Below are 26,648 nucleotides of genomic sequence, written 5' to 3' on the forward strand. Positions count from 1 at the left end.
GCGAATACCTGAAATTCCTGAACATCCAAGTGACGCGTTCATGTTATGTCTGTAATTCTCAGTTCACCTTCCTTCCTCTTCCACGCTGACATATCAAACCCATGTATACAGCCTCAGGAAGCAGACACTGACATTTTTTTCCTGGGACTAGGGATTTCCTATTCCAAGTTCAACTACACGTTGAAAACTACATGTTGAAAAACATTTTTCACATGAATCATGCTTTTCTTTTCTAATGAAAAATGCCATATTTATAAGCAAAAAATTCTTTTATGCATTTTTTGGGCATCTTGATGACATTTGCATCTACCACTGAGGGCTTTTTAAAAATTTCTGTAAATAATGATTCTCAAAACCAAAACCAATTTGAAAAATCAGGAAGACAGTATTTCCTGATGAGTTCTAACATTAATGAACATTTTAGTTTGTCTTTCTCAGGATGCATGCTCTCTTACAAAGACTTCACTGGATGCTCCATCTTAAAAGAGCTGGGATTAGGGAAATATGTTTAGTAGTTTAATGTCACGAATGCATTTTTAATCAGTGACCTAAACTGAGCCAGAACTATCTTTTGAGATATGAAAGACTTTTTACATCCTACTTCATTAACTATTAATTTTGTTTATTTTAAAATTATTACATGATAATTGCTTGTAGCAGAGGAGACAGTGAACGATTGCAATCAATCCATCCTTTCCATGACAATTTTTCTAGACCTTCCTTATAACTGCTTTTAACAGTGGGTCACTTTGAGTCAGAAAAATCGTTCCTTCTCTCTGTCTCCCCCTTCCTGTCGCTCAGCAGCTGATCATTCTTCCTTGCTGCTCTTTGTGCCTCTCCTGCTTATGGGCACTGAGCTCTACCTGTTATGAACCCCTGACCTGTCTCACGAGTGGCAGTTCATAGTGCACATCTGTTTGAGATTTATGACTTCTGTCTGGATCACTTCACAAACATCAACAGGGAATCTCACCTGCAATTCTCTTGGCTCTTTAACACTGTGAATTTCTTGTTAGCTTTTAGTTTTACAACTCTGAATAGCACAGTATCACCAGAAAGCTTTGGCGATTCACTTACAAGTATGTTGGATGGTGTTGGTCTGACTGCAACTCTGTACTCAGCAGCGTGAGAGCCCTCCATTGTGAACCATTACCAACTGATGACAACCTGCTGAGCCCTCTGGCTCCAGACATAGACAAGAGCACACAAGAATGCGATCCCCAGCTTTGTGGCTTTGAGGAAAGAAATAAAATAATCTTACCTTTCCAAGAGGCACATTGACATCAAGGCCAAAGAATAAAGGCAAGAGAGAAGAACAAGAATAGAAATAGAAACTGCAGGAGAAAAAGAAGATTGTGTAAAAACGAAAGGTCAGGGCACTGTAAGCATCATGATTATTTTGCGCTCTGTAGGACAATGAGACTAACCATCTATTCAGAAAACACTACTTCCCTAGTTACTCCTCCAAGTACCATACCACCTCCTAGGCTGAGAAAATAGATCCCATTAATCTTGGTGATGAATTATAGTTTGCACCATACTGAAAGCCTGAGATATGACAGTCACTACGAACCACCACGGGTTGACTCGAGTCACAAAGCTGGATATCAGTTAAGAACCAGTGCCTACAGTCCATGCTGGAAGTATCCTGGAAATATATATGCACATAGACACACAAATGCCTGATATCAGGCCCTAACTATTAAACTTTTAATAACAGTATCATTTTAATCATGAATGCATTGTCTTCTAAGGTGTGAGTTTCTGAGAGTCTAAGACTCTTTTGAAAACTCATACTAAAAGTCTCCTACTGACCATGGCAGAGTTTTGCTCTGTTTGGTTTACTATCCATTATTTTTCCAAGTTATATATACTACAAGGACTCAGTGTCTTTCTATCAGGAAAATATTGGCAGACAGGTGGAAAGAACACTGTGTATCAAGTTTTACATTATGCCAACTTTTTTCACCTTAGGAACACACACAGGGACTGAAAGGGCTCATTAGCACTACTGTTATTGCACTAATGTAGCCGTTATTTCACTTACAGCCTGCATATACATGCTCACTAATATTCACTTATATAAGTACACTGGCAAGGCTGCCACTGGGGAGGCATCTTACACTGGTCTGTCATTTCAGGAAAAGGCATTTGGGAGCAGTATGCTGTGCCCACACTTTGAGCTTTTTCTCACAGTCCTATCTAGCAAGGAGCACAACAAAATGTGACAGAGTTAGCTGTATTCACCAGAAAACCCCACAGTGCATTTTTTTAGAGAGAGCGCGTGTGTGTATGTGCATATACATTGTAAATAAAGAATGTGCATATATAGTTGACAGTTCAGTTTAAGAGCAAGATTCTGGTACCAAATTTGTATCACACAGTCAATCACAAGCTTCAATAAAGGGGACAGCATCAGAATCTGAATTCCCTAGTCCTGCTAAAGAAGAACAATCCTCAAATCTTCGCTCAGTTTCATTCAGTCCTTCCTGCTTGCTAGTGTCACCTTGCCTTTAATGGAAGGACTGTCTGTCTACCAACACATTTAACAGATGGGTAAAGGCTTCATCATTTGGCTTAGTATCATTCACCATAACTAAATGTGTTTGGCGTTTATTTCCTAAAATGAAATGTTCTGGAGGAAACTCTTAAGATGAAAGTCTGTATATGCTGAAACACAACTTGAAAAGAAAGCACAGTGGAAAAACACCGACAGATCCAGCTGATTCAGAGAAACAGAAAGTTCATTAAGCTCAAGAGAACGATGTCATTACATTCCAAAAGTTGATCAGCATGCTTCAGAAGTGTAACAGAACCAACCTTTTCCTCCAGATCCTTAATTTGTCTCTTTTGAATATCAGTTTTATCTTCTAAATCTCGGATCCTCTGGAAATGAGAGAAGAAAGCATCTAGGCTAAGTTCTCAGAAAATCTGCTCTGAGGAACAAATAATTTAAATGTTCCACGTGCCAAAAGGCCAAGAAATTAACAAATGCATTGCTTTGGCAGGAATCCTTTTGTGTAGTGCTGTGACTCCATACACTAATCCTGCCTAACCACAGCTTTACCATGTGTACAACTGCTCAAAATATGCTCCTGCATGCATGTGGCTGTATCCTCAAATGCTGGAAATTAATACAAATAGTGGATGTTTCATATCATCCATTCTATATTAATCCTGTGTTAAGCAGATGGAAAGCATAAGATGATGGTTGTACTCTTTAGAATTACATCATGATTCATTAAGTTTTCTCACAGTTTTACGTGTTGAAAGAGAATTAAAGTGTTATCATTAGATTTGAAATGATAAATGTATATAATTTTCCTGGTTTCAGCTGGGATAGAGTTATTTTGCTTTCTAGAAGCCAGGATAGTGCTGTGTTTTGGATTTAGTATGAGGAGAATATTGATAACACACTGATGTTTTTAGCTGTTGCTATGTAGAGATCAGAGCAAGTACAGCTGACCCAGAGTGGCCAAAGGGATATTCCCTGCCTTATAATATCATGCCCCAGATATAACTGGGAAAGCTGGCTGGGAGGTGCTTGCAAACAGAGTAGGCATCAGGTTGGGTTTTTCTTTTTTCCTTTCACATGTGGTGAGCAATTGCATTTATGCATTACGTTATTATTGTTGTTGTTGATACTATTAAAAAATAACACCGGGGGATTTCATTCTCCTCCCCATCCCTTTGAGGGTGGGAAGGGGTGAGCAACTGACTGCCTGGTGCTTAATTACTGGCTGGGGTGAAACAACAGCAACAGTACTATGAAAACACCAATTTTGTGGTGAGCAGGATGTGTGTCACACATACACAAGGTGTATTTTTTCAGCAGAGCTAGGTGCTTCTAGAAAGATTAAGTAATGCACGTTAAACTTTTGGCCCCCTCAGGAATAGGTAACAGAGCTACTGAGTATGAAAAATGAGGCCCTGAATCTTGGCATCTTTTCTCTATCTAGTCAGGGGATAAGACAGCTGTCCAGCAGCACACAGCAGAGATCCACAGGGCCAAACCAGGAGACACCTAGGGAGAAGACAGCACCCCTGTGACCATCTTCCTAATTGTCTTGAGATGAGATGACTCGCCTAAGGCAGCTTTCAAACACTACCTCTTCCTTTCCTGGCCTTGCAGCCTTTCCCACGCCCACCTGAACTGGGGCTGGCTGAGTGTGTTCAAAGCAGCCAGCACTGCTGTGGCAGTGTTAACCAGGACAGTGGTCATGGATGTAATCAGCAGCTCCTCATGCTGCTGGTAAGAAGTAGGGGTGGACCATTCTCCAGTCTCCAACTCAGGATCAGGCCGGACAGTGACAACCAAGTCTTCCTGAGAACCAGAAACCCTAACCACTGGCCATATGCGGTCTCTCTCTTATTCCTATAAACACTGGAGTAAGTTTTGTGTTATTGTGCAGCTGTCGCATCTGTCAGTGTACTGTGGCTGTTCACCACTTTGCTGTGGGACCTCACAGCTTGCACAGCAGCAAACATTGGTCTTTGAGCCTGGAACATAGTACTATCAGCAGTGAAACAGAACAACTGCCCACTTTGGGAGGTACAGAGCAGAAGTGTCTGGAAAGAGAGATAGCTCTCCTGTGTAACAGGAGCCAGAAGCGTTCATAAAGTTCCTCTTGCACCTGGTCCAATAACTAGGAAGGGCCATTTTATTACAAAGCTAGATTCATGGGGACAGAATTCTGGATGGAAACTTCGTCTTGGAATTTTAAGACTCAAAACATGCCTAAACAGTCCCCCCGATACTAATAACACATGCATCTGTTTACACAGTAAAGACACAAAGTATGAAACACCTCAGAACCCCAGATGCCAGGCTTCCTCATGATCCAGCCTGCCTGAATATGACCTCAGCTTATGTTCTTATACAAGAAAGCAGAGTAGATACTGAAGTGCATGGTTCCTTTTTACCTGATGAGCCTGCTGGAGCAGCTCCATCCTCTCCTGAAGAATCTGGCAATCATATTCTCTGCTTTTCCTCAGCATCTGACGTCTCAGCTTTTCTACTGCTGTCCTCAGCTCTTCCTGCTGTTTTTCAGTGAGTAGTTCCCCAAACTTTATCACGGTTTCTTGCTGCAAAGCATTGTACAAGGTGGCTTCAAGCTCCTGGATCCTCTGGTTGATGCAATACCAAAAGCCAATTAGAGATGAAACGTTTAAAACACAGTGGGAAACTAGGGGGTTGGTGGCAGATTCAGGCACCTGCATGAGAGGTGACCCCTGTGCTCAAGCGTGCAAAAATGTGAAAAATGGAAGGCATAAAATGGTTCAGTGCTCTGGTAAAAGGATATGAGCTTTTATTTTTAAGGTATCTTAATTTTCACTGAAATCCTTTGCTTTGACTGTGTTGTAAGCAGTTACAGAGATCATTAGGAGTTGGATAGAATGTTCATACCTATTTTAAGTGAAAATATAAATATTTCACCAATTTAAAAATTTTTACCCATTGTGCTAAAAAACAACAGAGGAAAGATTGAAGGCTCACTGTCAGACCTCGTGGCTCTTCATCCTGCTAATCAATGAGCATCCTGATTAACATGTCAAACCAAACATGATGAGCACAACCAGTTATCAGACCTGTAGAACAGGATTTGATTCATCAGTTTTTATAGCAGGAACTCATGCTTTTTGACATATTGTCTTCTTGCTGTGACATGTGCCAAATGGCTGAGATTTCAGACTGGTTGCCCTGACTTCAGCTGGACAAGCCGACGTTCACAAGAAATCTCTGCAACAAGAGTTTCAGAGCTCTGCCTTTGTGACATGAAAAAAACCAGGTGCCACATTGAAGCTGTGCAGATGGCATGTCAGTGCATTAGAAGAACAGGGAAAATAAATGAATAAATTTACTAAGAAAAAAAGTTAAAACCTCTCTTCCTAATCCAACAGGAGTCTGTGTCCTGTCACAGTGCTGACAAATACGTGCTGCAGAATTTCCTTTGTACATACCATGTATGCTTGGTCAAGAGCTTGCTTCCTGTAGTCTAATTCTTCCTCCAAATAACCTTTTATTTTGCAAAACTGCTCCTACAATGAAGGATCATTTGCACAGGAAATTGAATTAGTAACTCAAAATAGTTTGGTAAGTTAAATCAGCTACAGATATCTGAATCAGGTAGGACTAAGAGACAGGTCCTCAACTTACACTCTGCAGACTTACTAATGTCTGCCTCAGCTAGAAAAGGAGGAGGGAAGACAGCTGTGGATTGCTCTTGTACAATCATGCATCTACTTAGAACTAAACCCGTCATCTCTTTGTTGACTTCAGTGACATTGCTTGGCATTTCAGTACTGGCATTTAGGGGTTTCTGTGTGATTTTTGTACCTCCTCTGTATCATGGATAACTCCTTTGTGCTTTCTCTGATTTTGGAGTAAGCATGAAAGCGCAATAAACTAAACAGGCATATTCATGTTCTCATGACCTGGGGGAAGCTGCTGTGCTTTAACTTCTCAGCCTACCTTAAGCTGAACTGACATACTATAGGAACAGAAAGCAAAGCACTACAGCTGTCCAATTCTGGTGGTTATGCCTGTTCATCTTGTAGGTTATTCCATTAACTCGAATAATGATGGGGTAAGGTACTTTACCAGTGCTGAACTTCAGTTCAGCTCTGTGAATGTTTTGCTTTTAGGATGGTATGGGCTTAAAATATAATGAAAGAAAACAATGTGGTAATTCATTAGTTTTCCACATACTGGTATTGAAAAAATTTGATGCAACAGCTGACGTTTAGTCTGTGAATCTTGTGAGACAAAGAGTGTGGTCATTTACATCTCTGAAAATCATACAGCAACCTGTACTTAACGAAGAAACATGGAAAGAGAGAGAAAGTTGTCAAACCACCACTGTTCCTATGTTATTCTGCTGTTGCATGTGAACCAGACTAGTAACAACTGTATGGATTCACCAGTAATCAGAAAGTCTGCATACTTAATCTGACAGAAGACCTTTTTAGTGATCTTTTGGCACACCACGTGACACACTCAGTGTCTTGCCCTTAAAATGTGTATTAAGGAATGTTTCCTTACCATATCACTTTCCAGTTCCATCATCTTCTGATGCAGAGCAGCTTCAGCTCCCTCGATCTGCTGGATCCACTGAAGGGAACACATTGAGAACTGTAACCTGCTGTGGTTTTTAGGCACATGGGCAGTGGCGAGTGGGACACATAGAGCATCCTGTTAGTCACTATTTAGCAACCTACTGCTACTATTGGGCTCATCCTGAGGCTGTTCTGTGACAGGGGCAGCCACAGTGTCTGTGGGTAGCACTTGACAGAGAAGCAGAAAGAGGAACACCATTACCATTGGAAGATGGAAAAGCACACTTCCTTGGATAGACAGTGCACCCATTTCATCCTATGGGTGAGGGCCCATGATGGGGCTCTTGCATCTTAAAAACACGTTAACTTAACAATATGTTAGGTAGATGGCAGTTCTCTTTGCAGAGGAGGAATTGTTGAGTAGAATCCTTGGAAGCTATCAAGTTGACAAAATTGTGTGCTGCATTTGAGCTATAGAAAGCAATTTTAACCAACCCTCACTTTCTTTTTAATTTCCAAAACAATGAACTTGGACATGTACTTTCAGTAGAAATTTTGCATACAGATCCCTTCAGAAGCTTTGGAAATCTTAGGACTAGAAATCCCATGCAATAACTATGGCTTAATCATCTGATGGTTTCTCATTCCGTTTACAATTGCAAGTTTCATTTGACATTCTCTTTGTATTGCAGTTGTTATGACTTCCCAGCTTAGGCCAGCTGAATGTGGTATTTTTGCTGCTTTCAGAAGGTGTTTGGGACTCTGCTGGCACAGTTTACTTCATCTGTGGAATCACTTCCTACATTACAAGGTTTGACAATATTGATGACAACAGCAGCAGGAGAAAATTTCCAGTATTAGGTGAGTCTTTAGATGAACATGAGAAATGAAAGCACAAGATTTACCTTTTCTGCCAAGGACAATACAGTGGAAGCCTGAATTATGGCTACTTGTTCTTCATTTCTTAAATTCTGTTAAGAGAGAGGGAATTCCTTATGAATAAACAGAATCCAACTACAGCCTAGGATTACACTTTTCAGGGGATCCCTGAAGTACTGGGTATCCTATTCCCATCAAAATTTCAGAGTCTGTTAATGTATTAAAAAGAACACTGGGTTTGCCTTTCTGCATGATACAGACTACTTACATGTTTTCATTCCACTGCATCTTATAAGAAATGTAAACTAAATTTAGACCCATTTCTCTATCTTCAATCTGGTTTTACAAACCTGGATTTCCATTAAAGCTTTTGTAAAAATAATGTTGATTTACACCACCATGTGAACAGACAATCACAATCCTTCACTTTTATTTCTTGTACACTTTCTTAAAACACATCTAATGTTGGCCAGAGATACAGGATGATCACTTTTCCATGGATGACTAAAGCGAGCAGTGGTGCCCACTTAGAAAGCCACAGGGGATTTGATAATCCTTGCCTATTTATGAAACTGTTTGCACAGAAATCCTAGTCCTGATGAAGATGTGTTTGGCTCAGACTGCCCAACTCATTCACATGCTTTCCTGAACTACTGGAGTGCAGTCAGACCAGTTCCAAACATAAGAGGCCTTTGGATATTATTCTCTGCTAAACCAGATATTAAAGCTGCTTCTTCATTACTAGTTCTCTATGGAAATCTCACAAATTCTTAACTTATGGAAAAAAACACTCCTTAAATGAATTGTTCTGATATCACATAATTTAACAAGTACCTTTGAAAATAGTCATGATAATTATAGATTTCATTTACTCCCCTACACCAAATGCAGCTTGTAAAGGTAAAAAGATCTCCCACTTGAACTTACCCCATTATCACCTAGGATGTCTAGCTGCTTTATGAGGTCTGGGATGCTGACATCCTGCAAAGAGATAATAGGGTAAAGACATGGATGCACATTTTATCACAGCTGCAATGTTCATCCCTCCTGTGAACAATGTAGAAATCAATCATTTTGTTTTATCCCATGGATATGCATCACACAACATTTAAGATGCCTTTGAACTAGTTTGTATCTCATTATGGTGAAAATTATGGGTCCAATTCAACAGTGTGAGTCATCATACACTCTCACATTAGACTGAGTTTAAATGCTTAAAGTTTAATGGAGTTATTAGCAGAATGGGGTTTATGGGCAGCATCCACCACTCCTGTAGTCACAAGTGCTGCCTTACAAAACTGACCTACCTTAACCCCTTCCTTCATGCAGTAAATCTGTAGAGCACTCACACCATCTGAGAATGGGTGAATCTGGAGATTAAAGGGTGGGGACCGTCTCTCTCTTTCCTGCAAATAAATTTAAGGGACACCAGAGAACACGTTAGAACAGAGATGCAAACAGAACCCATTAAATGCTGTAGCTAATATTTATATCATGCTCACAAAGCCAAGTTCTTAATTTTACAAGTCGAAGAGACACTGTTTGAAAAACAGTGACAAGTGAGATAGGTTCCTAAACATGAGCTAATTATTTTACAGGAGGTTATTTATTTAATAAATCATGTCAATTTGCAAACTGTCTACAAAGAGGCTGTCACCTGGCTAAGACTGAAGTGATTTGTTTAATGATGTGTTGAAGAACTATATATTGTTGTAAATACTCCCTTTAGAAACAAGTATTTGACTTAACACTCCTAGGATACTCAGATTAAACATTTGTTCATCCTGGTATGTTGTATGTTCTGTGGAAAGTAATAAGTTCAAAAAGTTGGCTATCTATACACCTTGATTGCATAAAATCTACAAATATTGCCCACTTTTAAAGGGCCAATGAAAAAAGCTAAAATCTGAAGATGTTAGTTCTCATCCCTTTCACATACTCAGGCAAGCAGAGAAATGAAGATTAGATTTCACTTTCAAATAAATTTTGGGCTTATGAGCATATAATTCACTTGATCAGTCCAGTTCTGTCATACAGAAACACAGCTGTCAGGTAAAACTGTGGGAAAGGTCTAGAGCTAAAGGACGAATTTGTGACAGTAGATTCATGAGAGCAAGGAAAGGCTCTGTGGTACCTGCAAGCTCTGAATGGCAAGTGTATATATATGAGAGCTTGGACAGCAACTGAGAACAACTGAGATATAAACCAGCTTATACCAGAGAAAAGACTACATGGAAGGTTTTGGTGGTTAGACCAAGAGCCTCGCTGACATTAATCAGCTAAGCTTATCTGTGTACACTGAGCACCTAGCTCAGAGAGAGAGGTGAACCACACAAGCATGAAGCTTGCTATTTCCACGCTATGAGCGCTGACATCTTCAGCTCACAACGGAAAATGGTGAGCCTGATTTGTTATGCTGTTTTATCACTACAGTGCTGGTGTAAACACTTGATTTAAGTTGGTGTCCACTGCAAGCATACTAGTTTAATCTGCTACCAGCTCTAATGTAACGACCATATCCATCACCTCCAGCTCCAGGTTGCGGAACTCCAGCAGCTCATTCTGGTCTCGGGCATCCTGCAGCTCCTGTTGCAGACGGTTGTTTTCTGCTTCCAGTTTCTCTATCTAACAGAAATACGTAAATTCAGGAACCATGTGACTATTACAAGAAACATTCGCTATGGGGTGAGTAGCAGGTCAGGTAGCCAAAATCCCAACTCCAGAGATGATTCACTGCTTGCTGGTTTACCTCAGTGAGTCTTTAGTTTCCAGGTGAACGTCTGCTCACTAACTTCCTAAGCAACATGAAATGCTTAGGCTTGAGATTTTCCCAGAGGAATACAATCCTAGTGAGTATCAGTGGGGAAGTTAAGGCTGCAGAGGTGTCAGGTTAGCTATTAGTCTGCATTAGCTACTAAATGCACTGCTGTCATGGTAAAGCATTGGAATAGATTGTCTGGGGAGGGATGTGGACACATCTTTGCTGGAGGACTCTAGAACAGGTTAGATGAACGTCTATCAAGAATGGCACAGAAACAGCTGCACATACCTTGGAGGAGAGCTTGGGCTATATCAGAGATTCCTAACATGTAGTACATGAAGTTCAGATGACATGCAGGGAGAGCTGTCTCTGTGGAGGCAGTTACCCAAGCTGCCACCTCACCCCGTGCAAGCACTTGTGTAAACTGCATGGCAAGTACCTCCACATGAGTAGTTCTGTCAGTAAGCAGACAGACTTAAATACCTCTGGTTGGACAACTGCCTATAGCTTGCTTGTTGTGGACAACTCCACTACCAGCTCCTCAGCCTGCTCTCTTTTGCAAGTCTCCAGACAATGCCAGGATGAGTATTTTGCAGTAAGAGTGTCTGAGTAGGGCCCAGGCAAGGGAGCACAGTAAGACTGGAGCCCCTGCAGTCAGTTTGTCTGTATGGGGAAAGAATGGCACAGGGCTGGAGACTTACTGGATACATTTATGGAAGAGGAGAATTACAGACTAAGAAACCTGTGGGAGGTTTCTGGGAAATATATTCATATGGGAGCTGAAAGATTGCAGGAGACCTGGTCCTAGGAGTTCTGGCCTCTTGCTGATGGCAGTCATATGTATGGCCACTGCTGCTACTGCTGGTGATATGCAAGCAATGTGGAAGTCCTTCGTATCCTTATATTCCGTGATTAAAAATATATACATATGAGCATACAAATATATATATATACACACCCACCCCCCAGGTGATATTCCTGAGCAGCACGAGTTAAACTGGACCAAAGGATGACTTTAAGCCCTTAAAAGCATAAAGAATGCACTAGGGAGACTAGGAGTATGAAAGGGGCCTCGTCCTAGAGGGTGACTACATTTCTACTGCTGTTTTACACCCAAAAGTTAAACTCAAAACATCCTGCCAGCACAGCAGCAGACTCTTCAGTGCCATGCTACTGGAACACAAAGGTCTGTGCCTCAGAGACAGAATGATGGATCTTACCATCAAAACCGGCGCATCAGCAACTGACAGCAACAACAGCATCTAAGCAAAGCTGGACAGACTTATCTTTCTATATGTTATCCTGTCCATATTAATCTATGCTGTTTTATCCTCATATTATACATATAAGCACCAGACTTCACATCCAAAAAGTGTATTGTAGGATCCAGATTACTCTTCAGAGTGAGCACGCAAAACTTGGGAACATACCTTGTCTAAAAGCTCTTGGTTCCTCTTAATGAAAAGCTGTTTGTCTTCCACCCAGTGCGAGTCCTGTAAGATGAAGCAGTACTATTACAGAATAATCAAATTCACAGATCTGTAGACTCATGGGGGTTTGAAGGGACCTCTGGAGATCATTCTATGAGGTTGAGCATGTTTATTGAAAGTTGGACCTACAATATTCAGACTTTAAAAACCTACAGGAACAAGCTGCCATTTACAGAACAGTTACGTATTAGTCTACCAAGCTGTAGTAAGGCTTCTGAATGTGCTAGCTCCACATGTTTACAGAACAGTGATTATCTCATGGAAGTCTATACTGAAATTGTGGTAGTATTTTGTAAGCAAAGCAGGTAAGATCCAAAATAGGAAGAGAAAGTACAGAAGAAGTGCTTACCTGCCCTTTCTGTGCCAAAGTTTTTTCCAGATCTTCTATTTTGGCCTTATATCTCTGGACTTCAGCTTGGAGCTGCTCCTGAGCCTGTTGAAGTCAGGCACAGCATTAAACAGTAACAAAACCAGCAACGTGACTAGTATTAAAAGGAAAGCAGACGCAGCAGAGTCTGGGTTTATGGTGTTGCTTCCACTGAGTGAGTAGCCCTTACAAAGATTCTGGCTCAGTGATGTTTTGTGCCACCCCTCAGATTGGCATACATATGACAGAAGGGAACAGTGTGGTAGATCAGCCCCCTCTCCTCACCCAAACCCGTTGTTACCAGGTTTTGCATGAGAGTAGTGAAACATAAACTCAGGTATTTGGGCTGACAGGCTTGGCTCAAAGACCCTACTAAGGGGCCGTCACTGAATTAAAGAACTTAGTAGATCAGAGTGGCAAAAGGCAGTGGAAAGAAGCAGTTATAATTGCCTGGGGCATCTTCAAGACCTGAAATTAAGTGCTAAACAACCTCGTGTGTTCTCACAGCTGACATTGCTTTGAGCAGGAGATTGGGCCGGTGATTGCCTGGGGTCCCTTCCAGCCTGAGTAACTCTGTGATTTTACTACAGTAACAACAGGTTTAGCCTTGGAAGGTTACTGCATCACATTCAAATCTGAATGTAGTTTGCATTTCTCTGTTAGAAACATTCAGGTGAATATTCCTAAAGTTGTTGTGGTTGTGTCTTTGAAAACCCACAGGTCTCCATTTGCCTTGAAAACCCAACCATGTCACACCTGGGCAAAAGATGACAAAACCTTTGTGATTCTGTGCTGAACCACAGAATTGCCTGCTTTGGCATGTCTGCCTAACTGCAGAATTTTCGGGTTCAGGTGGAAGACAGTCCCTTGTAAGCTGACCAATGTGTCCATTCTTAATTGTCATTCTTTTAAATGTACTCAGCAAACGAGTGAAACAGACATCTCTCAGGTGTATGGATGCTGTAGGTAACTCCACTGTCTTGTACATCACTTTGAAGAGTTCATATGTCCAGATAGCAATTAAATGCTTCTACTCTCAAATACTGACCTTGGCTTCTCTTTCAGCATCTATGATGCCTCCTGTCTGTTCCTGCAGTAGTGCATATGCTCTCTGCAGGGCCTGGTACTCCTTTGTCAGCTGTCGAAACCGCAGCTCTGATTCTTCTGCTGCTAAACCCTGAAGGAGAAAAAAGGACATGTCTGAACACCAGACAGTAGAGCACTGCCAAAGCAAAGAACACAACGGTGATTTGTTAAGCACAGTCAGTTTACAGGACTTGATTCAAATAGCTTTCTTGGTGAGGTTGCTGTGATATAAATTAATAAGAATACAGAATTTATACAGTGTTTATATGTTTTTAAGCTAAAATATATGTGACAGGCTTATTTTCTGAAGGGGGAAAGGAAAAAAAATCATCTCAGATTACAATGAAGTAGACTCTGTGGACTAGATCTTGAAAGAACCTCTCAGCATTTCAGTGTATCAGGAACCAAAATTGAAGTCAAACTCAATGAAGAACTTATCACTCAATAGTATTTTTGACAGCCTGGTCCCTTGGTTTGGAAGTCAAAGTATTTTCAAAACCTGTCCTTGCCTATGGAAAGAGTCAAATCTTACCTCATCCAGATCATCATCTGGGGTTGCTGGTGTTCTGTCTGTTCTATATGAGGCAACAGAGGATGTTTCTGAGTCCATAGAATCATCATCAAACCCAAAGACTGTATCCACCACGTGTCTCTAAAGAAGGGAAAACATGATTTCTGAATCTCCTTGGAAACAGCACGAGTTTCTGATGGGGGGCAAAGGATTAGTTCAAAAATCACATTGCTAGTTTCTTAAAAAAGGCAAGACATGTAAAAGACCAACAGGCTACCCCTGCTGGTACCATCTATGAAGAAACACAAAGATTGAAGATTAGGTCTTGTAGCAGTAGAGAATGTGTTTGTTGATTAATTTTTCAGAGCTGACGATCTGGCTCAGTCTAAAACTTGGATAACATAACGGGAGCAGCAACATGCTAAAGGAAAAGTCTCTGCCCTTGCTGTAAGGCAGGATAATTGTTTATTAACCCCAAAAGTGTTCAGAAGACATCTGAGATTCTGTGATCAACATGCAGGCTGGTGTGCAAATAACACCATAACAAGCTGGAAATGTGTGCAGAATAGGGAACCCTCCTTCTCTCACAGACACTGCTGATATTTTTAGTATCTTGGTGCTTCTCTCACTGAGATTGCTGTTGGAGTAAGTGAGTGAAAGCTATGCTAATACAGAACTAAACTAACACAAAGGAACTTTTATCTGTCACCTCTTTCCAGTACTACAGTAACTACCACATGCAGTGAGAGATGACTCAAACTGTGTAATTTGGTCCTATGCCTGACACCTCACTACTTCCAAACTCAGTAACTGAATTTAATCAAATAGAAATCATATGCTACAAAGGTACTGATGCTTGACCCTGCAGGCTTTGTTTCAGGGTACCGATTTGAGCATTTAAATACTCTGCTTATGAATAATTATGTAGGCAAACTGATTGATGAGCATTTAAGATGCCCTTCTGCCTTGCAACATTTTTCACTTCTGCTGACAGGGTACAACCTTCTAAACCTGGAACTTGAATCACACAAAAAGCACGTACCACAGATACCAATAACCTTTTGGTTCAGTATTTTTCCAAGTAAAGACAATAGCCATATTCTCCTATATTATAATTTCTGGCTTAGAAATTGTCCTGGTTTTGGTCAGGATGGAGTTAACTTCTTTTGTAGCAGTGGATGGAATGCTGTGTTTGAGTGTAAAAATGAAAGCAGTGCTGATAACACCCTGATGTTTTTAGTTGTTGTCAAGTAGTCAAGGACTTTTTCAGTTCTTCATATTTCCCTATTAATGAGAAAGGAGGGGACGAAGCCAGGACAGGTGACCCAAACTGGCCAAAGAGAGTATTCCATCCCACTTACGTCATGCTCAGTATAAAGGGGGGGCTGATGGAAGGAGGAGCAGGGCGGCTCCGGGATGCGCAGTTTTTGGGGGACTGTCGGGTTCCAGGACGGCTCTGGGTGGTACAGTCTGAGTTGTGGGTTCAGTGAGAAACTGGATTGTGTATCCACAGTTTCTTTTTTTTTTTTTTTTTTTGCTCTAAAGTCCTGTCAGCATTGTTATATTTTATCTTTCTGCTATTCTAGTAAACTATCCTTATCCCAACCCACGGGTATTTGGTTTCGGGTTGTTATTTTCCCCTTCCTTTTCCTCCCCTTCCATTCCCTTCCCTTTCCTCAACCCCTCCCCCCCACTTCTCCCCCTCCTCTTTTCCTTTAAAGAGCAGGCAACTGCGTGGATCTCGGCTCTCAGCTGGGGTAAAACCACGACAGAAATAAAGTTAACTGATGAAAACACTATATTCTCCCAATTAGGTCTGCTGTGTACTGCTTCAAAACCATATAGAAAAAATCTAGGCTTTACTGTCTGAAATTCTCTGTGTGTAGGAGAATGTTGTGCTACTTTCACAGAGCATGGTTGACATACAGTGGAACATACTTGGAGGACAGAGAGCAACCAAGCTCTGTTTCCTATACAGTGTTTCCACTTTCCAGCATTGGGACATGACTGTTGTTCAGATCTGGCTGATACAGGAGCTATTTGAACCACTACAGACTATTCAGCTCTAAAATTGTTGCAAATTGTACCAACTTTGTTCTTGACCCAATTCAGGGTAAAACAAGGGGTGGGCAAAGGCCTGTGGAACTGAGCAGTAGAGAATGACACTCAATTTCTCAGGCAGAAACTTCCACTTGAAGAATAAAGATGCACAAGAATTTTATTTCAGCCTATACGTGCTCTGAAAAACATCAGAATATAGGTGTGGAAGTCTATAGAAAAGTAAATACACCTCAGCATAATAAACTTGCCACCATACAGAAACCAGACAGGAGGAAAATTACTATTTCAGAGCTGGGTGGGGTAAAGCCCCATTCTGATGAAAATGACATAGCTATGCACCCTTAAATGAATTTCAAAGTGGACTTAAAAAGCTCTCCCAAAGTACCTAAGGTGTTTATAAGCCATGTCTAAAGCAGATTGTTATAATCCACAAAGCTCTCTTTAATTAGATTGCATGTTTTCCTGCAGAGCCTACTAGCATTTTTATAAGCTAAAACCAATTTTTCCTCTTACCTTAATTGGCTTTGAGCTCCTTTTATGCTTTCTGCGACGAATGAGTTTCTCCCTGTCCTGGAAAATAAGATTTAAAAGTTAGACTCTCTTGTTTGCAGCTGTAGAAGGCCAAATCTACAAAGAAAATAAATCGTTTGGCTTCTCTCAACTCTCTGCATGCATTCAGACATGAATCTGATTCTGGGTGGAAGGGAGGATTCCTATCCAAATCTGTAAGTGTCAGCTGAAAACCACTTGAAGAAGGGAAGATGGGATATTGGAAGAAAACACACTTGTGGCACAGTTGCTTTGACAGGCTGTCAAATGAAAGACAGTGATGGATTTCCTGTTAAAATCACTGTGAAGCCTGGGGACTGGTAGGGGACTGGTTTGAGCTTTGTATGAAAGGCTGTATGCCTTCCCTGCAGAGGAGATGCTGACTCAGTCTCAAAGTCATTAAACGATGGTAGTGTTGTTCTAACCACTCCTAGCAACAATGTCTTAGAAGAGGCAACAGCCTGTTTGGGAGTCCCTTTCTCCTTCTGCTCAACGTCATAACGCAAAGCCAGCTGAAAGAGAGACTGTCAGTATTAAATGAAAGAAGAACTAGCAACCCACTATCTAGCATCACACACTTTTCCAGCACTGATATCGCACTCTGTGACTGCCTCTTGTTAAGGAAACTTTTTAATGGTAAAACACCTTAGATATCTTCCCAAGCTCCACAGTTCACCTGCATTAATTTCTAGAGCTCAATTCACACACCAAAGTTATATTTTGGAGCTGATGCCCCACTAGAAATTCAGTTAAACTGCATCCATGCAAACCTACATCTAAAAGTTTGCAGGCGTTAAAAGAAAAATTAACCCTCAGGAGTCTAGTTGTAAGAAGAAATACTATCAGTGGTGAATTGTACATAGGAAACATTCCTAATTTCTTGGTGATCTGGACATACCCTTGTTAACTCATCAATTATGTTCTGTTGTTCTATGACCTGAAGCTTTAAGAATTCAGTTTCTTGTTCCTCGTTAGCCTGATCCAGGTCATTGAGAGATCTTAATTTCTTTAGAGGAGGATGTGATGTGATTTTTTCTCTCTGTGTTAAGAAGAAACAGATAAAATAAGATCCAGCAATTAAAAGACAACCCCCACACACACCTTTCATACAGAAATTAGGCATTATCTTTCATTTAATCTTTACAGCCCTTTAAATATACTTCAGCTACACCATTTTTATAACTCTATTAATATCCATCAACACTTCTTAACAATAAAGCACCACAGCAAGGACAAGTTCTTCAACCAGAACAACAAAGCTTTATCTATTTACTTATTGTGTGGCAATATAGCATCTACAGCACCCTTTAAAGGTCACATAACATAGTTCTTCCTTTGCCATGCATCAAGATACCCCAACATGTGGCAAATTTAATTGATCTCCTGACCTGTCTAGTTGGTATGCAAATAGTACCTATTCCCATGCCCCCACGTCCTTACTGATATCCACCACATATCATGAGGAAACGGACATGCTTTAGTCATGTGAAAAACACGCATCCAGTCAGAAGAGGAGGAAAGGCAAAAGATGTGGTACCAGATCTATTTTAACTATAAGTCCACACCCTGCTTGCTCTTGCACATACATGGGAGTAGAGATGGCTACGGTGCATAAGAATACTCTAGTCTCCCACAGCTTGCTAACTACCGTACCTTGGGCATCTGTATTATAACGAGTAGATGTCAGGGGAGCTAAGTTAGAACATCTGTGTGTGCACATATGCACCAGTGGTGCTGCTTACTGATTGATGTCTAATACATACAGACTCCCAAATGTCTTCTCTTTGCTGTGGGAGTGCCCAAGGGGCTGTGATCTGTACTAGCACAGCTATGGAAGAAGAATTCTGACCCATAACACCTGCAATAAGTTCATCTGTCTTCTGAGCAAGGGTGAATTGCAGAGTCCTAAAGTGGATTAACCTTGTAATACTAAAGCCCTTTTTCTATAAGGCAAGAAAGTGAATCCAATCATCTCATCCTAATCAGCAGGAAAGCTGCATCCATTGCAGAACAGTCACAGCCGGCTCAAGATGAGGACAGCAGCTACTGCAAGCCAAAGACACACAAACACACTTAACAGGGAAAACCTTCTCATCCTGCTAGCTTACATCTGGCAACCCAGAACTTCCACCTCATTATTTAATTAAAGCCAAAATAACATCAGTGCACATGTGGGGACTGGATTCTGACTGATACTCAGGGCAATTTTATTTGAAGGTTACACAGACATAACTGTTTGACCCCACTTCATATAGCCCTGATACGTGAAATTTATAACCACAGTCAAATTTATAACACCACCATTCTCCCTTTCCTACATCCATCTACCAGACACGCTTTATGGAAAGAACATATGTGCTGAATGGAACAGGAGAACTTCGCTGTCATCAGCTGTAACAAGAACATGTACATTCAAAGCTGGAAATTATGCTGGCTGAAAACATCACTCTTAACAGCTTCCTTTTTGAGTTCCAGATGCAATACAAAAGTGGGACATGACTCAGTGATACAACTCTTTTTCCACTCTTTTTTAATACAATTGAAACTCACTAGTCTATTTTTTGGGATAGTTATTAAAGACTGTGATTATGCAGTTATGCATTCACTTAAACATATTGCACATGTATGCATAATATACAATGTTACAGTATATAAGTCTATTATATACAGATCTAAGCATGGCTATATCATATATGTAGTGTAATATATTGATAAACCACGTTTTCTCTGTATATACACACATACACTATACAGACTCAGCTACCAGAACAGACATAGATCATCCAGTAACCTTCATTTTTGTTCTTCAATACCAACCATTTCTATGTTTTCTTTAGTGACTGCTTTGAGTTTGTCTTCCATGCGCTGCAAAGACTGCATAAGTTCATCATTTCTCTTTGTGAGGCACTTGTTCTTTTCCAGAAGAGGTTTACATTGTTTCTCAGCTTCTCGGACACGCTTCAACTGGATAACAACAATTAATAATTATAAACAATCCAAATTGAAAAACATTTTTTCTCCCTCCTTCTTTAGAAGTATTGTTACTTCCCTGTTGGACTGCTGTCCCAGTAAAACGTTAGTCATCTGACAGAACTAATGCTTGCAGCTTCCATAATTTATTTTATCTGTAAATCTCAAAGCATAATTCTGCCTGTTTCCTAAAGATGGCTTTATCTGTGGGAGAACTCAGACCCTGGCAGGACGTAACAACACACAGTCAGGCAACTGCAAAGCTGCTATAAAAGTCTGAAATGACCTGTGCTCCATCTGCAGGAAACCCACTGTTTTTCTTCCGGAAAGGCAGATTTGCATAGGTACCTACTCAATCTGGATCACAGCAGTAATATACATAGTTATGTGTTTATTAATGCCACGCAGTGAAATACTTGTGCACATGCACAATGAACTTTATTTTAATCAGCAAATCACACAACATTTAAACAACAAATCCCATAAGATAGGAAGGTATCTTAGGGTATGCTTGGAAATTCCAGTATTGGTACTACTAGAGTCTTAACCAAGATCTCTTCCTCCGAAAAATTAGTTCCATCCAGTAATGCTGAGTGTTTTGTAGATAGAATTTCTTGTTTAAGGGAAGATAGGGAAGATGGCACATGGCTGTAAGACACCATTTTTGTGCCCAGATGATCTACCTAACAAAAGCACTGTTCCAGTTCTGCATTACTGTTCCTCACTGGAAGGTTCCTGCCTCTTGCTGTTCTGCTGAGGAAAAGACAGAGCCTTCTCTAGCTACTAATGGCAGTTAACCACATTAGCTTACATCATCACAGGGCTATTTAAACTAACCAAAAAGGTTTTGTCTGAAACAGGTTAGCAAGTACCTCAAAATCCTTTCTGCCAACAGAAAAGAGGGCAGCAGTCAGGAAGTGATTGCACCTTTGATCAGCACAGTTGTGGGCAAAACAACCATTTGTCCTTCTCTAAGAATGAAGTGAGTACCTGCTACTGCAAATGTATCTTAAAGTGTATGGTATTTCCAGCAGCACTCCTGGTACATTTAATAGCATATGTTCATTGTAGTCACATTGTGCAAGATGCAGCTTGGAAGACTTTTAAAACTGTTTTTTCCTTGTGGCTGCATATTTAGTGATGTACAACAGATAATTAAGCTGACATAGCAGACTCCAAGCTATTCAGTATCACAGAAAATTGGGGATTGAGAGCTTTTCATAACTGAAGAGACACACATGAACACATTTGTAATTTGCAATCTTAATAATACTATCTTGCAAATATTACATAAAGAACATCAAGGAGAACCAAGCCAGCTAAAGTGATATAAAAGGAGTACATTAGGACTCCTAGCTCAGGAATACAAAATAGTTATATATATAAATATATATATAAAATATGTATCAATAGTTTAATTTCACCACCCTTATCCTTAACCAGAGAATTAGAATATGGAGAGGCTAAAAAGCCAGGCTGCTGACTTCAACACACAGGTATCACCACCTAGGAGTAAATCAAATAAAGGGATCAATTCACCATTGTCCATTCTCCCTGTATCAGATACTTAACTATTCTCAATCAGGTCAAATGCTGGACTACAGATATTATTTCATTTACAAGGCAAGTCTTACCATACATCACTGTATGCTCAAAAGGTCAAGGAACATAAGCATTCATATAGAAACTACAAATCTGCCTCAACTTTGGTTGTGATTTTGTACTTGTATAACTTCATTAAATTACTGTTTAAATCTACAGTTTGGGGTTTTTTTTAAATATATTAAAAAATCACCCTCCGCCTCCTGAAGGACGAGGCTGATGAATGGAAAAGGCATATTCATCACTGGCTATCACCCTTGGACACTCTCTTTGCCTTTCCCTATGGCTCCTGACCTCCTCTGCCTGACAGTGCAAAGCTCACACACCAGTTCATTTCGTTCATCAACGAGCAAGGTGTTCCTGTCTTCCAGCTTCCGGATTGTGGCATTCAGCTCTGCTATCCTCTTCTGGTTTCTGCGCAAGTCCTGTTCATTGGCAACAACACAGCACAGTTATTGATCCATTTCAAAATACATACTTGGGAAAAGAATCCTCAAAAAACACACACCACTCAAACTGTCATCATCCTCAACAAATCATATTTATGGATTTTTACAGTATTGAACATGCTGGCAAATATATATATATATTTGGATGAAAGTCTCTGTTTTGGGTGATACTTTAATAAAACATTTTCAGCTGTTTAAAAAAGCAAAGAGAAAACAATCAAACAGATGTCAGTATTCTTTTGTGATGATGAGAAAAAGGAAAAAGCTAGAATATTCTGATTTTTATTGCTTTTTTTGTATATGTTACTTCTACTTGATGAGCCACTGTCAGGTGAAAAAGGACATCCCTTTCAGTATCAATTGCGTTTACTTTCTTATTCCTTATTTATATATGTGCAAACATATGTATATATACACATTTGTTGTGTAAACATCATATATTTAGTCACACCATCAGTGAACTGCATGCTTTGTGAGTGACAGCAAAGGCTGTATACATGGAGAATAAGAAAGAGAAAGAGCATGTCCCCTAAGTCTCCCAGATTGTCCCCCCAGCCTTCTTGCCCATCTTCCCAAATCTCTCCAATCCTGAGAAGGCATGCTATCCAGGTAGTTATGTTCATGGAATGATTCTTTCAAAGAGGTACTAATTATTTAATATGTTTTGTATTTGTAAATAGTGCTAAAGAGGAAACAGCCTAAAAAGCTTTGTCCCACTAGCATTCTCTCTGAGGAATCCATGCACATAACTTGGGAATGTTTTCCCAGGGCCTGAGAAAACATTTAAGCAAGAGAAACACAGCCATGTTTCTGTTTCACAGACGCCAGTAAAACCTGCATACAGGGCTGCTGCAGTGCTCTGAACCATCTCCAGCCCTTCCTGGGATCTCTCTCTTGGGACTGCTCATGTTACATTCTGCCTCCTTCACCAAGAAGAGCTGTTCATCCAGAGCTTCCTTCTGCAGCTGCAGCTTCTGCACATAGCCTGTCTGTGTCTCCAGTTCTTTCTCCAAGGAAAATATGATCCTGTCTTTAGCCTTGATCTCGTCCATCTGAATGAGAGAAACACCAGAACAATGACATTACTGTATGAAGGCAGCAGTATTTTAGCCTTCTCCAATCTGGCAGTATATGGTTTACTTAATACCAGTGTTCACCACTTACATCTGCTACATTACACTGCACCAGGCCTGAGAAACAATACATTTTGATGTTTCAGCTGCAACTATACGCTGGCACAGTAGCAGGTTCACCAGCGTTATACAGAGCAAAGCCTGGGAACTAAGCATGATGTGATGTGTTAACAGACAACTGGATGAAGTACACATACTTTGACACTGCATTTGCTGATGTGGGACACATTTTATTAATTTTCCCCAGTAATTACTGAAGACTACACCCAGACCAAACCAAAAGATAACTCCCCTCCTGACATGGTTTTATGTGTCTAGGATACCATCAGAAGAGCTAGAGAAACTAGCAAACTGCAAAAGTGTAGATACAAACACTCTTTTTCTAATACTTTGCACTGCACATGTATTAGCATCTCAGTGAGACAAATCCTTATGGACCACTCCCATAAGGATTTTTTCTCTTTCTTTAGGGTGTTAGCTACTATCACAGCAAGTGCTCTGGTCAGCTCACTGTGATCTATTTACTACTGAGAAATGACAGTGAGAAGTTTATAATGCTTTTGCAAACTGAGATGCATTGCAGAGTTTGATTATTCACAAAAAGCTGAGGCACAAGAGGCATAAGAGAACACATGAACTGCTTTGGTTACTGACCAGGCGGCGAATATCTCTTTCACTCTCCCATTTGATCTTGGAAATGGCTTCTTGGTGGGACTGATGTTCACTCCGAAGATCCCCTGCCTTGATCTTATCAGCTTGGATCATATTGTTAAGGGCCTCATCCACCTGCTTTTTGGCAGACTTCAGTTCAGTAATTTCCTGCAGAAGTTTAAGGCGCTCGGAGTCGAACTGTTTTCTGGCCTCTTCACGAGCCTCAATAGTCAGCGCTGTCCTTACTTTATCGCTGCTCCCGTCCCGCAGCGTGCACAGCGCTGACTTGAGCCGCTGGATTTCACTGTCTCGGACCTTCACCATCCGTGTCATCTCCTGCTCATGCTGTTTGATGAGGTTCTCCCTCACGGCCTGTAGCTCCTTCATTTTCTCCTCATGGAGTTTGGCTTTCAGCTCAGTGATCTGCACGGTCTGTTTGCGCTGCTCCACCTCACGGATACGCTTAGTTTCTTGAGTCTTCTCTCTTTCAAGTTTAGCAACCTAGATTGAGATAAAATGAATGTCACCTGCTACCAACATGTTATCAAAACAAACCCACCCAGACACACAGCAATGTCAGATTGAGGAAGACCTTGCTCAGATCCTACAACAAAGTATGAGCCAACTCCTGGGGTATTCACATAGATTTCACACCTATGTGAACCTACACCAAAGGAAAGTGATGGATAAGGAACGGTTTCAGTCAAAGCAAATTCAGCAGGTTTGCTTTTTACAATGAAAAAGAACGTGGTTCCAAAGATTGCAAACTTCTTTGTTAATTCCTTTTTAAATAAAGACCACAAAGTATCAGGGAGAACAAGCAAACCTTTCAGAAAGAAAAGCCAGGGAGAAAAAACAGTATGAATAGACATAGTAGTAGGTCATCTGAAAACCCTCCAAGAGACACCAGTGGTGTAGTCTGCAAGTCTAATTGATTATTTGGAGAGGATTTAGCAGAGGTAGGAAGTACTATTAGCTCTATGAAGAGGTGATTTTCTTTTTTTTTCTTCGATGCCATACCCATCTTATTTTAGATACACCTTTCCCAAAATAAGCCATTAGAAGAGCTTGAAAACATACTTGTACTTCGTTTTCAATCACCAAAGTCATTCTGACAAGTAACAGACCCTAAAAATGAGAGACATCTTCCTTAGAACACTCCATGGAAAACAAATCTGAAAGATTCTTCTAGAACATCCCCACAGTCTCTAGGATGCACAAAAACTTTTCAAAGTGAAGTATTCAATACACTTATTTTTTTAAAGGTGGTCTGTACTTGCAACTGCCACTGACTTCTCTGGAGGACCTCAGAGGGTACTGATGCAGTAACTCATACGCAACAAGATTTTGCAGCCAAGGACTAAAAAGCAGTCACTTTTAGTCTGATTCTGAGAGATGTTAAAATGCCTTTTCTACATAGATCACTTCTGAGAAGAAAGCCACACATAACCTGAACCTCTCAACCCCCAAGTCCTTTGAAAATGCAGGTGCCACCAGTCCACTTCATAAGAATTCACCAGGAATTATTAAACAGGTATCTGTTACCTTCAATGCTCATGAAGAATATACTGCTAAACCTGAAGACTGCGTTAATCACACCCATGTTCAGGGAACTTTAGCACCTACTATGTAAGGGTTTACTGCACAAAAGCTGTACTCTGACTGTAAAACACAGACACGTTGTGCATGCTGCTAGCAGCACATCTAAATAAAGAAGGAGCAACACTGTGGAAAACAAATTGTACACTTCTTTCCAAAACCACTTCAGCATCACCTGTGGGAAAATTAATGCTGCTTGCAACAATTTTAATAGACTGTGAGCAGGATATGTGCAGAGTAGGTGTAAAACAACAGCCAGCATTTTGTACTTGGATAACACTCTGCCTTTTTACAGCTTACAAAAGCTGTAGCAGTGTAATGACATATTATGTGTTTCACAAGGGCTGCCCTGGCATAGACAACACAGGAAATGAGAGTGAAAAGTTCAGCAGAACACATAGACAAGAGCTGAGGCTGCAGCACACAGCCCTGAGGTTGTATCAAAGGCTTCTAAAGTAGATGGAGGCATGTCAACACTTCACAGGTATGTCTATACTACAGGGCTATGGCTATACCCTGTGTGCATGACACTCAGCTGGCTTTAGCCTAACTTTCCATATCTGAGACTGTAGCTCCAGCAGATCACTGACACCTGAGCAAGTTTTGAACAATGCACACAAACCCTGGTGTGCACAACATAGTTGGGCTGCGCTGCAGATAGATTACAGTGGGTGACAGGGATTGTCATGCTATACATTTAAGGAACACTTCACTCAACTTTAAGTCAGTCTCTTGCTGAGATAGCACCCATAAACAAACCCAGCAACACTGTACTGTTTCTAAACACGGTGTGGATAGGATGAAACCCACTAACTGGAATTAGGCCAAAGATGTAACAAAAGGTTCCATTTAAGAGCAGGAATCTTCTTAACCTTGTTCCTCAGAAAAACCCAAGTCTTTTCCATGGAAGCAAGGGGGTATCCACCCTAAGGAAATGTTGTATGTGGGGTAAGAATCAGACAGCTACTCTAGGAAAGAGTTGTGTTACATCTGTTGATTTCTGTGATACCGGTTTTTCCCACGTGCTTCTCTCCTTCAGCACAGACATTATGATTTAAAACCAAGCCCTCACTCACCTTAGACTTCTCCTGATGCAGCTCAATTTGAATGTCTGTTAGCTTGGTCCTGAGATCCTCATTGGCAGCCTGTAGAGCCACAATCAGTGCCTCAGGCTTTTCGCCCTTGCTACGTCCTTTTTTTGACATGGTTTTTCTTATCAGCAAGAGTCCACGTGTTTAATTATTTCAGATAAGGACTGCCATCTTTTTCTGTTCCTTTCAGTGCCAATTAGTTCAGCACCTACTGCATGACATTCCTTAAGGTCCTGGATTCAGCTGCTTTGGAAGCCCTGTGAGAAATAAGACACACTTTTATTTGTCAGCAGACACTGCAGCATGACAGCTCACATGGTTACAGAATACAAGAGATAGCTCATTTCTCCAAACACTGCAACATTTGTCTGAAGACCTGCAAGGGAGATCCCG

General features: G+C 40.7%; 1 protein-coding gene across 2 annotated transcripts; it reads right to left on the reverse strand.

Annotated features, from left to right (window-relative positions):
- Nucleotides 1–1,283: 1,283 nt before the first annotated feature.
- Nucleotides 1,284–26,369, reverse strand: JAKMIP2 (janus kinase and microtubule interacting protein 2; the record flags this gene model as incomplete). Of its 2 annotated transcripts, XM_084268542.1 has the most annotated exons (20): nt 1,284–1,334; nt 2,821–2,886; nt 4,924–5,127; nt 5,962–6,039; nt 7,043–7,111; nt 7,962–8,027; nt 8,863–8,916; nt 9,243–9,341; nt 10,462–10,560; nt 12,127–12,189; nt 12,536–12,619; nt 13,602–13,730; nt 14,172–14,291; nt 16,725–16,781; nt 17,659–17,799; nt 19,578–19,724; nt 21,659–21,757; nt 22,624–22,833; nt 23,569–24,066; nt 26,241–26,369. In XM_084268542.1, the coding sequence occupies 20 exons, from the start codon at nt 26,367–26,369 to the stop codon at nt 1,284–1,286; spliced, it is 2,463 nt and encodes an 820-aa protein (XP_084124668.1). The 2 variants fall into 2 exon arrangements, with proteins under 2 accessions (XP_084124668.1, XP_084124669.1); XM_084268543.1 differs by lacking the exon at nt 12,127–12,189.
- Between the last annotated feature and the right edge of the window lie 279 nt (nt 26,370–26,648).

Source organism: Gallinula chloropus (assembly GCF_964237585.1).
Source record: "Gallinula chloropus genome assembly, chromosome: 10".
NCBI classification, from domain to species: Eukaryota; Metazoa; Chordata; class Aves; order Gruiformes; family Rallidae; genus Gallinula; species Gallinula chloropus.